Here is a 13812-nt window from a genome sequence, read left to right on the forward strand (position 1 = left end):
AAATGCTGTCTCTCAAAATAAATAAATAAACTTAAAAAAAAAAAAAAAGAACTGTCTAGAATTGAAGGGCAGAGGTATACTGAAAACTAACTTCCTTCACAAGGCAATAATTTCTTTTTTTAGCAAAGCTAAGAAAACAAAATAATAATAGCAAAATAAAGATAATTATCAAGTAGCCTAAATACCTTATCCACTAGTATTTAAATTCTTTGAGTGCAGTTTTACTATGATGCTCTGCACAAGGAAATTATTGAATAAACTAATGAAAAGTAAGCAATATCAAATACGAGACAAGTATAGAAAGGAAGAAAGAAGCTCATGGTGCAAGAGTATCAGGCAGAAATCTGCAAGAAGGGTAACAGAGAGCAAACCAAAAAGGTCCAGTAAGAAAGCAGTTTCTCCAAATACATTTAGATGACTATAAGGGGAGAAATTTCCATGTACAAAACATAACATAGCTAGGATTTATACTGTATGCACTTGTCACATCTGTAATTTTGTATTATCAGTATACTGTGGTAAACACTGGTATATATAAAGATAAGAGAAATAAGATCTTAAGAAGTTGTCCTAGGTAACAGACATATAGGGTTCTAGTTCTGGGACTGTGAAGTCCACATATTCTTAACTCTACAATGGAGCTTCATATAGTTTACTATAGGAACCTTGGAGGACATAAGGATTATCTAGTCATTGCTCTTCCAAGGAAGAACATTAGAGTTCTGCTAACAAATGGACACACAAGCAACTAATGGAAAAATTTATTTTGGAAGTTTTGGGGACAATGATGGGGGAAAGAAGTAAAGGGATACCAACCCTCAGAGATAAGAGCCAGCAACAAAAAGTACAAAATTTAGAGCCCCTGAGATGAGAGCAACAATCTTAAGAGAGGTCCACTGCAAGGTAGAGCTCATTCAGCTGACAGAGTTGGAAGGTTAACTACCTAATCCCTAAACATTTGATATTTGGGAACCCAATCTGGCCACAAACTATAGATAGCTGAAGAGATAAAATACTCTTTTAAGAGTAAATCCAAGAGAAGAGCAGCTGGGTGGCTCAGTGAGCTAAACATCTGACACTGGATCATACCATGATCTCATGGTTCAGGAGTTTGAGCCCCACAATGGGCTCTGTGTCAGCACAGAGCCTACTTCGGATCTCTCTGCCCCTCCCCTGCTCAATCTCTCTCTCAGAAATAAACATTAAAAAAATAAAAATAAGCCAAACAAAAACAAAAAGAATTGTTTAACTCAGCTGATGGACAATGTCACACACACACACACACACACACACACACACACACACACACAAAATCACCGGTTTTTGGTGAAACTGGCTTTTGGTTACCTAATTTCAACATACTTACCCAAAGACATATTACTATGACTGCTTAAAATGGTGATGTGTAAACACTTACTTGGAGAAAGTATCCATCCACCCAACTGTCCATCTACTCAGGTATTTACTGAGCAATAAATATGCTCCAGGCCCTATGCCAAGTTCTTAACATACAAAGATGAACGCAACAAGATCTTCTCCTAAGACCTTCTACTTTATTTTTTTCCAGCCTTACTGGGATTTAATTGATATATAACACTGTTAAGTTTAAGGTATAAAAGAAGCTGATTTGATACATTTATATACTGCAAAATGATTAACACCATAGCATTAGCATAACACATCCTATCACATTACATTACTCACTTCTTATTTTTTGGTGAGATCATTTAAGATTTCTTAACAACTTTCATGTATATAACATAGTACTATTAACTATAATCACCATGCTGTATATTAGATCCTCAGAACTTATTCAACTTATACACCTGGAAGATTATACTCTTGGCTAACTTCTTCCCATTTCCCCCCATACTCTAAAGAACTTCTACTTTAGTTGAAAAGAAGGACACATAAAAAATAAACAAGTAAATTAAGTACAATGATAGGAACGTTATAAGGGTACACAGTACTACTTAGGAAGGAATGTCAATTCTCTGCAAAGGCAACTGGGCAGGGGAAACAGGGTCAACAGCATTCTAAGCAATAACATTAGCAAGTGCCTATAAAACAAAGCTAAGCTATGACAATGAGATTACAGAACTACTTTAAGTTTGGCAACCTAAGCCAGATTTTGTGGTGGTAATCAAGAGAAAAGATGGGGCCAAGTCACAGGGAGCCCCTTCCTCATATAAAGTCTTCATTAAAGTAAAGCCAAGCTTTATTCTGGAGATAATGGGTGGCCACTGAAAAATTTTGGGCAAATAAGTATCATGAACAGATGTGAGCTTTAAAAAATATTTCTGGTTCCACTGTGGAGAGTAACTGGAAGTAAAGGTGAAGGAAATGGAGCAAGGAGACTGCTGCCAAGAGATCCAAAAACGAAGGAGGAGGGACAGAGAGCGCCTAACTAAGGGAGTAATGATGATGATGGACCAAATAGGAGAGATGTGATATATACTCAAATACTAATAAAATCTACTGAAGTAAATGACTATTGGGCAAAAATGACTTATTTCTGGTTTGATTAACTGTTGGGTTTATTCACAACTGGAAACAAAAATGAATTGTTTGCCCCTGACTCCCTGCAGGAAGAATAACTCTTTTGTTTAGGGATGCCTAATTACTAAGTCCCATAAGAGACCAATACCCTTTAATAAACAACTGATACAGAATATCCTATTTCCAGACTTCAGGACACACTGGTTTCTACATTCAAAATAAATAAAAAAATTCAGAAACAGATCGATGGATATTAAAACCACTGAGTGGCAAGTTGAGTGGCATAAGTGTAACAGAGTACCAATATTTGATAGTTGCAAATGTAAAGCATTTTTACAAAAAGATTCAATGGTGATCACAGTAAACAAGTGACCAATTGTAGCAACCTACCTAAACAACCTGATATTGCATATACTATCTACAGTGACCTAACATGCAGTACACAGCATCATCTATGAAATTTCCTTGCAAAAAAATCTAATGAAGTCATTAGACCTAACTTTCAATTATAAAATACAAGAGATTTAGGAACAAGTTAAATGAAACCATGAGGAAAAAATTAAAGGAACAAAAATGTGGGATACTTTACAAAACAACTACATTGTGGTCAATTAAAAGTTAATGCCATGCAAAGAAAAAAAATGTGAACTGTTTTATATCTTGGAAAAGTACTGACAACAAAGCAATCAAATGCAACATATAAAACAGTGCACTCTAGCCGCACTGGCTTCTTTGTTGTCTCTAATACCCTAGATATGTGTATGTGTGTATATATATATATATATATATATATATATATATATATATATATATTTATTTATTTCTGCCTCAGGGCCATTTGTGCATTTGAAATTTTCTCTTCCCCTAGGCATACCCATGGTTGCTCGATTATCTCCTTCAAGTCTTTACTTAAGGTCACATTCTTAGGTTTTCCTGACTATCCTATTTAAATTCATTCTTCTACTCCCAATCTCTTCGCCCTTCTCTGCTTTATTTTTCTGCATAGCATTTACTATCATTTGTCATACTATAATATTTTGCTGATGTATTTTATTCACTGGCTGATTCTCTACTCATCCATAGATCTTCACAAACACTTTGTTAAAGGTAATAAATGATCTATCAAAAAGAAAAAGAAAACTTTATAAAATCCAAGATTTTGATTACCTCCAGAAGCACTGGAATAGGACAATGGAGGAGCACAAAGATATTTGGGTAGTATTAGCAGTATTTCAGTTAGGTTGGGGGTGGCAGATTTATATACTTATATATATATATTACATATATTCTTTTGGGTATATCAAATGACACATGATTTCTTTAAATGAGTACATTAAAACGTGTTTGAAACTATCCACATTAACATCCTTGAGAATACCATTTCCTGAAATTACTAGGAGAAATTCCAAATTCTGGAGTACCATTACCTAAATTATCACAATGTTACAGTCAGTATTTAAGATGCAAAATCACCTGTGAATTTATATATCACAGTGATTGGATGAGTTTTTCACTTTTGCTTTCCCTCAAAAAGTTAGAATGCGTAAAAACTGTGTGTCAAGGGAACAAAAAAAAAAGACCTATTACTTATCCTTGGAAAGATCCAGTGGATTTTTATAAAACAAAATTCTGAGTGGCCTAAATAAAATTGGTTATTAAATATATTGTTTGAGCTTTTGTTTTTAAGTTAAATAGCCATAAAGATTAATTATTTAGACAGATTATTTTGGCTGACTGCCATAATGCAATTAAAGAGAAAATGCTCTTTACTATCAGACCTCTGCTAATTAAACCTAAGATAACTCTTCCAATTCTGGCAAACCTCAGCCTTAAAGTATCAAGAAATTCAACTGGTATATATACACCAATTAAAGAAATAATGCAAAAATACATTTGGAAAGATAAATTCTACAAGTCAATGCTATAAAATTTTTGTTGTAATTTTCAAACCTCTATCTTATCTCTGTAAGTCCAGCATTTATCTAAGACATTGTTTAGTATGCTCAGGAGCACAAAAATGTTTTGGGGATGGCTTATTTATAAGTATTAAATACAATAGGGGCACCTGGCTGGCTCACTCGGTGGAATGTGAGACTCTGAATCTTGTGGTTGTAGGTTCAAGCCCAACAATGGGCATAGAGATTACTTTAAAAAATCAAGTAAAATCTTAAAAAAAATATTAGTTACCATAATCTGTATTTTCCAGTTTCGTATCTGTTTCCTCCTATACATCCAAACTATGTCTTTCTGATAAGCTCCTTCCTGGTTTTTCTGGTGAACTTCTATTGATCTTTAAAACCTAGTTTTAGGGCTAAGTAACTTGTGATGCTCCCACATCTCGGAAAATTTAATTCACCCTATGGGTTCTCACGGGGTGTTATATTTCCCAACTACTGAATGTGTCAAGGTATTACTGCTATTAGTTTACAATGCTTTCCCCCCATTTAGAACATGAACTCATTTTCTAGAGCTATAACCTTGTTAATCTCTAAATATACAGTTCCTAAGACAAATGTTATGTTCAATGGATGTTTACTGAAGTGAATATTAAAGTGAATATTAAAAAATAAATCCTGTATAAATAAGTCTGAAAGACTAAATAGTTCATTTAGCAGCTGTTAAAATAAAAAGTTATACAAAATCAATAAAAGATATAGAGCTTTTAGAAAATGTTTATTTATTTTGAAAGAGTGCACTTGAGAGGGGGAGGGGCAGAGAAAGAAGGAGATAAAATCCCAAGCAGGTTCCATGCTCAGCACGGAGCCCAACTTGGGGCTTGATCTCACAACCATGAGATCATGACCTGAGCCTAAATCAAGAGTCGGATGTTTAACCAAGTGCACCACCCAGGTGCCCCAAGAAATAGAATTTTTAATACCTAGCTTTAGCTAGGTAATTTAAAAGGTGTCCATAATGATTAGCAAATATAAATGTGGTTCCTTTATATCGCTGTAAAATCATGTTTTATAAACATATTTTATTAATTAATTAATTAATTTATTTATTTATTTTATTTATTTATTTATTTTTTTAATTTTTTTTTTTCAACTTTTTTTTTTATTTATTTTTGGGACAGAGAGAGACAGAGCATGAACGGGGGAGGGGCAGAGAGAGAGGGAGACACAGAATCGGAAACAGGCTCCAGGCTCCGAGCCATCAGCCCAGAGCCTGACGCGGGGCTCGAACTCACGGACCGCGAGATCGTGACCTGGCTGAAGTCGGACGCTTAACCGACTGCGCCACCCAGGCGCCCCTTATTTATTTTTTAAGAGAAACAGTGAGCAGGGGAGAGAGGCAGAGGGAGAGAAAGTGTGAATCCTAAGAAGGCTTCATGCTCAGCACAGAGTCAGACGCAGGGTTGGATCCCACGGCCCTGGGATCATGACCTGAGGCAAAATCAAGAGTCAGATGCTCAACCAACTGAGCCATCCAGGCACCCCTCTAGATATATTTTAAAACTGAAAAATAAAAATCTTGCAATGTCCAGGGTGTAATTACAATCTCAATACATAGTTCATCATGACTAATCACAATCAGATGTGGATTTAAGCCAGTACCCACTGACACAAATGTTATTGTTGGCTTATGATTACTTCATTTAAGCATTTCTCATAAGGAGAGTTGATGTTTCAAACAATATAATGGAATGGCATAACTCCAAAAAGATTTAACATATATCAATAGAATATAACTGGTCCTTTCAAAAAGATACTAATTCTATAACTTATTTGGTCAGTCATAAGACATCTGGTAATAAAAACAGCTGGAAATTTATTATATGACTGAAGGTGTCTAAGTGGAGAGAGCAAAATTGTTACTTGAGTGACCCTTTCTCCAGCTACTTCAGGTTACATACTTGCAGTTGTATACTAGGCAGAATAGGGTAGTGGTTATAAGTATGAAGTCAGGAGCTAGATGGTTTGAGTTTAATTCATTTACTAAGTGGTGGGACCTCAGGCCAAGTTTCTTAACACCTTTTGCCTCAGTTTTCTCATCTGTAAAATGGACATAGTAATGATATACAAGACCTATCTCATAAAATGTGTATTATTAGATATATGTAAAGAATATACAACAGTGCCTGGCACATAGTAAGCATAAGTATTTACTATTACTTTTCATTCAACATGTTTCCTCTGGTCTCCAACCTATTTTGTACCTTTTCACCTTACAAAAGCTTACAATTTCTTGGATCTTCATGAGTTTTTCTATGTGATCATTCCTTTTCTGGGCACTTCTCACCTCCAACTTTGCTTCCTTTCTTTAATATTCTGTTTACCTCCCTCAATGTGAAACAGACTCCAAAGTGGTATGTACAACACAAACTGAGTGGTGTACTGCAAGAAAATATTAAAACTGCTCTTTAGTTTTAATTAAATTAAGAAATAAATTACTACTAACATTTAATATATAGAATAAGCTTTGTATGCCCTCACTAGGTCCACATTTTAAACTGGTTTGTGTCACAAAGGTATCTGAGGTAGCCCAAGAGAAAAGAATAAGAAGAGTTCAATGCTCAAGGGGGTTAGCATTATAACACTTACGTTAGTATTATGATGCTCTTTCCTGGTTTATTCATTTTGTAAGTTGCATATGACCAATGCAATGGATATAAATATACTTTAAAATATTTATTTTAACTCTTCAGAAAATGGAAACAGATTTCGGGAAAAAACAGAAACAAAAAGAAAAATCTGAGTATGTAATAAGAAGTGAATTATAAAAAATATGAAGGCACTAACATTGCTTTTATAAGCTCATCTTACACCACTATTAAAGTTAAAGCCATGGGGCGCCTGGGTGGCGCAGTCGGTTAGGCGTCCGACTTCAGCCAGGTCACGATCTCGCGGTCCGTGAGTTCGAGCCCCGCGTCAGGCTCTGGGCTGATGGCTCGGAGCCTGGAGCCTGTTTCCGATTCTGTCTCCCTCTCTCTGCCCCTCCCCCGTTCATGCTCTGTCTCTCTCTGTCCCAAAAATAAATTAAAAACGTTGAAAAAAAAAAATTAAAAAAAAAAAAAAGTTAAAGCCACGATGATCTAATAACATCTGATAAGAAACTGATCTAGCAATGTATGCATTTAATTCTATAAACAAACATATGCTGCAAACCACACTGTAACATAAGAAATGAGGTCTATATACTCAGTCTTCTGATTACCAAAGATAGAAGGAAAAAAACCTTTTGTCTATTTTTATCAGATATTTAGAAAATAAGGTTTAGTTCAGAACTAACGTAGTTACCAAGTAGTTACGTCTGTTTTATAAAGCTAGATTGAGACTTTTAATTTGCAACAGAAAGACTTAAGAATAACAGACAATATCCATTTTAGGGTGAGTTAACCAACATAATTTTATTAGATATTCAATTTCATCTTTTAAAAATATTTTACTGATCCATTTCCTCTTTCTATCATGATTTGGATTTCCTTATAGATATGAGTTAGGATTGACCATTTATACTCTTTACAACTATTTTCATTGTAATCTATCTTTCTAAATTACTAAACTAGCATTCTATTTCTGTATTGACTTTCTGAATGGGTCGAACACAGGAGATATGCTGACTATGAAATCACATACTCATACATTCTGGTATATAAGAGCTATTTTAGAAAGTTACTTCTAATTAATACATTGGAATGCTGTTGATATAAATAACTCCTACAAGCAAGATTTAGGTTTTTATCAGGTAGTTACTTCTTAAGTACTCTCCCTACAAAATAAGAACTCTACCCTTTTGAGAAGAAGCATGGAGTAGAGGGAGAAGAGGGGAGACTAGTAATTTAGTTTTATCATAGGTATTCACTATTAAGACAACAGACTAAAAAATATTTTATTGATGGAGTATAAAATAAAAAATTAGACTTTAATTTGGGACTGGAGATAATATATTTGGCATTTCCTTTTTATTTTCTCAGTTTGTATAATATTTAACCATTTTTACATTTCTTAAAATTTTTAATCCTTTGATTAGTAAATGCTCAAATGGATAAACAAATGAACAGTTCTATACTTAAGTTTAAATAAACAAATCCATAGAAGCACACAAGATTAGAAACAAGAGGAGAAAAAACAAGACTCTGGATAAATTGGACTCATTACACAAGGGCACAATATATAAAACTCTGTGAGCAATATAACACAAAATAACACAGACAAGAATTTAAGGCACTAAGTAAGTAATATATTGTGTTGCAAAGTTTCCCTACACATAGATGCCACACTTCCATATATGAAAACTATGCAAATTGGCCTTTGGAACACATAACTTAAGAGTTTACATTTGCAGATGTGACTCTAATAATCTAATAATAATAGCAGTAATACTATTACATTTTGCTTTATATGTTGGGCTCCAAAAGGAACTAAATGTATCTACCAACTCTAAAGAACTACAGACTGCTCCAGGAATTAATATATTTCTAAATTAGGTTGCCATTACAATTACAAAGCATTTTGGCTATGTGCAGGTTTGTAAGCCTTAAAAAAAAGTAATGAACATTAGAATAGAATCAGTTTGTAATAAGGAATAGTAGCTACACTATACCTTCTCAGGCAGTAACATACTCTTGGACCACCTTACCCAAATATAAACACCTTCAACTGAAACTACTTCTCATTTATCTAATCTTTATTTTGCTATAATATAATATATAGATTTATGCAACAAAATTTCAATGGCTACTCCCTATGAAGCAGACATTGCTCTAAGCTCTCAGGATCCAGTGGATCTTATTATCAGATCTTTCTGAATTTTACTAAAAAATACAAATTACCAGGGTACCTGGTGGCTCAGTCAGTTGAGTGTCCCACTGAATTCAGCTCAGGTTATGATCTCACAATTCATGAGTTTGAGCGCCCTATCTTGGACTCTCTGCTGTCAGCAGGGAGCCTGCTTCAGATCCTCTGTCTCCCTCTCTCTCTGCCCCTCCCCACACACTCGCTCTCACTCTCTCTCTCTCAAAAATAAACACTGGGCCGCCTGGGTGGCTCAGTCGGTTAAGTGTCCAACTTCACTTCGGCTCAGGTCATGATCTCACAGTTTGTGAGTTCAAATCCCACACTGGGCTCAACTCAGAGCCTAGAGCCTGCTTTGGATTCTGTGTCCCATTCTCTCTCTGCCCGTCCCCCACTTGTGCTCTGTCTCTGTCTCTCAAAAATGAATGTAAAAAAAAAAAAAATTAAAAAATTAAATAACCATTAAAAAAAAATACACTTCACCAAAACTAACCTCCTTCCACTCCCAGGGGACTAAATGACCTATACAGTATTCTGAAGAAACAAAAACAATAAAATACTGTATATTTAACAATATGTAAGCATTTAAACGCAGTTTCTTGCTAAAATGTTTAGTGATAAAATGAATAGCCTTAGAAAATAATTAATATATAATTCTGCTTTAAATGAATATATTCTAATAAAACTGTGTTAGCTGTACTGTCAAACAGGACAAAAAATAATTTTTTTAAAGAATCTTTCCTATTTTCATTCATTTATTTATATATTTTTATTGAAGTATAGTTGACATACAATGTTACCTTAGTTTCAGGTGTACAATATAGTGATAAAACAACTTCATATGTTATGCTATGCTCACCACACGTGTAGCTACCACTGTCACCATACAACCCTATTATAGTAGCCTTTAACCTCATGAATTATTCATAAAATGGTGGTTTTTAAAAAAATTCTTTTTTGATTTAGTCACTCTTCTCAAATATTGGGAGAAAAATATTTAACCATATGAACACTTTTTGAGTAATTTCATTTGCTGCATTTAACTATCAGTTTTGATAACAGTTTACTATTCTTCCAATACCTGAGTATTTGACAATATTCACAGGAATATTTTCTTGGGTACATCATGGTCTTCATTTTGCTCAATTCCTCATCTTCCCCTACTTATCTCAATATCTTAATACAAAGCAATGATAATCTTGTTTTGAATTTTCAGTGTATTTTCTCTCATACTATTTTCCTATATGAAGTGTTTTTATAACTTAAATCTCAGTTTTTTCTCAAAATCTCTCCCAAACTTTGCTGTGCATTGGAGTCAGCTGGTGACCTTTTAAAAATCCCTATGCCCTGGATGCATGCCTTAAAAATTAAATAAGAAGGTCTGGGGATAAGGGAGAGAGTCAGGCATCAGTGTCCAAACATACCCAGGTGTTATTAATATGCAGCAAACTTTGGGAACTACTGTCTTAAACTGTTATATAGTGCCCTGAAGGTCCAATATGCATACTATTTAATCTGTGACCTCAATCACTTGTGTTGCAAGCCTGGCATGGTAGTTAGTACAGTAGTTGGTGAGTAAAGCTACTACTTGCACCTTAATCTGGCTTGGTTATCTTCTATTTGCCACATATAAACTCACAAAGTTACAATAAAAGCCTTAGTTTTAAATGAAAAGTAATTTCAAGAATTATTTCAGAATCCAGAAATATTTGAATTTGAGAAGTTAACATAATGCATCTATTTTCATTCCATCACAACCCAAGAGAATTTGGGGCAGCCCCCTGTAATCGAGAACCTTAATATTTCACCAGGAATAAATATAAATATTCACGCTGACTGAGGTAATAAAAATTGTAATGAATAGCCTCAGGTAAGTTGGGGCCAGGTTTTGCCACCATTAAATTGTGGAAGAAAGTCCTTTGGAATTTCAGAACGTTTTGGATTGCAGAAATGAAGACAAGTGATTATGGACATATAGACATAGGTCACAAAGTAAGGTCTCCCCTCCCTCCCAGAGAATGTGACTAAACAGCATGAAAGTCACTGACAGAATGTTTCTGTAAAGATGCACACGACAATGTTTTGGTGTGTATCACTAGAATAAAGGTGAACACCTGATGAGAAAGATATGTATTGTGTGACATGTGTTTGTTTTACCATGCATGTGTAATACTTCTGTCAATTAAATATAAATATTCCTACTAAAAAAAAAAAAAAAAAAAAAAAAGCCTGAGCCCACCTCACTGACAGAGTGGATCTGGAAAAAAAAATCTTTGTTATTAGTTTTAAAGTCAAGAAAAGGGAACACCTACAAAAAATAGAAATCTTATTTAAATCAAAAGGCAGAATGTTAAAACTAGAATTAATGGTGGCATAGAGCATGACATGAAATGAGTTCACCATAAACAAACAAAATTGTGAAAGTGTTTACACATTTCATTAGTGTAAAGCTGATTAATCTGTGAAGACTAGCAAAGAAAACACATACAATTTTTTCTTTTAAGAAAATACGTATTCTAAGTGGAAATCAGAATATTTTAAAGTAGACTGCCCCAAACAGAAACTTAAGTTTTACAGGAACACAGAAAAAGGGAGTGAGGGGTGGGGAAGTAAGGAGAGATGCACATCATTTTAGGAATTCTGGATTACATGAAGTTAAGCAGGCTATTTTTCCATCAGGATTTCTAAGAACCTTAAATAATGTGCTTTGACAATCTCTAAACAGGTATAACATGCAGGCTATTAACACTTATTTGACCTCTAAATCCTTTTTTCTTTAAAGCATTTAATATGACTAATTCCACAGAACATAAAACTATTGGAGATGTATTCATAAATTTAGGAATTTTAGATGGTCTTCAAGAATGAATGTCCAGAACCAACTTCTACTTCACACCACTAATTTTATTATCCTTATCAGTTACCAGTCATTAAGTGATACCTCCATACAATGCAATGAAATCCCCAAAGATTGTTAACTATAGAATTAGTAGCACGGATTATTACATAAATGAGAACAGAGTATCTTCTCTTAAACACCGAATCAAAATAAAACTTAAAATATATTCACCATTTTAAAAGTGTAAGTTGGCAATTTGTATAAATATTGAAATGCTATACCTCATCAAATTCTTCAGTCATTTTTCTGATGATTTCTGCATTCTGCATATTTCGAAACATCTCTATCCTCACAGTACCTGTGGAACAACAGATTTTACAGTTAATCCTTTTCTATCCCATGCTAAACATTAAATTTAATCTGACCAATGTTTGAAAAATTTTATTTGAAAGTTTTTGGGGTTTTCTCCTCCCCCAAACTCCTACCTAAAGGAATCCCTTGTTTAAGAGCTTCAAAGTTCTTTAGACATTTTTAAAAATCCCTGAATATTCTGCAAATAAGTATGAGGGGGGAAAAACTGAGAGGAGTGTTGGGGCAGGAAAAGACAAAAAAACAATATATTTATATAAGGATTGACTGGTGCTATCCAGACATATAGGTGATTATCATCAGAATATTCTTCTATAAATTAAAACTAAGTGTTCCTTAATCTAATTAATACATGTCAGCTAAATCTGTTTTCTGTTAACATGAAAAATAGCTCAGTAACTTCAACCTAAGTATCAAACAAACAAAAAACAAAGTTAACCCCTTTCTCTCTCATTCTTTAGTATTACTTTTACGTTAGCTATATAATTTTTATCTCAAGTATGGCTATATAAATATTACCACTCTTAAAATAGTAAGAGTGGTTTATATCAAAGACTTGTGTTAAAAATTAACATAATTTAAATAAAATAAAATAAGGTTCAAAATCTACCTTGAGTACAGAGAATATTGAACTAATAATAACATAAGGTTCAGTTTCAACGCTATACATGTCAATATTCAAGATAAAAATTACAGGAATAAGATTCAATGAATCAATAAGAAAATACTTTATACCCTCTGACAGATTCCTTGCCAATGATTAGCAGCTCCAATTCAAATTACATTTAAGAATGTAAGAAGGAAAAGTCTCTAAAGTGTACTGTACTTTTACAAGAAAGAGCATGGAACAACTGACAGCCACTAAAAGTCATCAAAGTGTGCTCTTCATTTAGAGTCCCAATAAAAGACTACAGTGGCACATTTCGCATATCAAACTTAATTTGACTTTTTATTAATCTGTAAAATGAAAAAAACGAGATCTTTCTCATCATTTTAATTACAACCATTTCTAACCATGTTTTAGTTACTTATTATATAGCTCTTTTGTTCATTTTCAGTACAATGAATTAAGTACTACCAACAGGTATCCCTACACCAAGCTGTAGAGATGACAAGTAAATCTACTCTCATAAAGTACTAAGCAAGCAAAAGAAATAAAATGAGATTTTTAAGTTATTAAACATGAGAAGAATTAGTTGTTCTTGGAGAGATGGAAATATTTTATGTTTTGGAGTGTCATTAAATAGCTATATGCATTTCTCAAAGTCATCTATCTGTACACTTAAAATGTGCAACTTTTAATGTATAGAAATTATAACTTGGTAATACTGATTTTTTTTTAATTTTTTAATTTTTTTAAATTTACAT

The 13812-nt window shown here is 33.7% G+C and overlaps 1 protein-coding gene across 2 annotated transcripts in view; it reads right to left on the bottom strand.

Annotated features, from left to right (window-relative positions):
- STAG1 (STAG1 cohesin complex component) overlaps positions 1-13812 on the bottom strand; it is a 408272-nt gene that overhangs the window by 170327 nt on the left and 224133 nt on the right. For both annotated transcript variants that reach the window (XM_058732364.1, XM_058732365.1), the window contains one exon: positions 12357-12433. In XM_058732364.1, the coding sequence (XP_058588347.1) occupies positions 12357-12433 (77 nt within the window). The remainder of the gene's footprint in view (positions 1-12356; positions 12434-13812) is intronic.

Source organism: Neofelis nebulosa, chromosome 5 (assembly GCF_028018385.1).
Source record: "Neofelis nebulosa isolate mNeoNeb1 chromosome 5, mNeoNeb1.pri, whole genome shotgun sequence".
Taxonomy (NCBI): domain Eukaryota; kingdom Metazoa; phylum Chordata; class Mammalia; order Carnivora; family Felidae; genus Neofelis; species Neofelis nebulosa.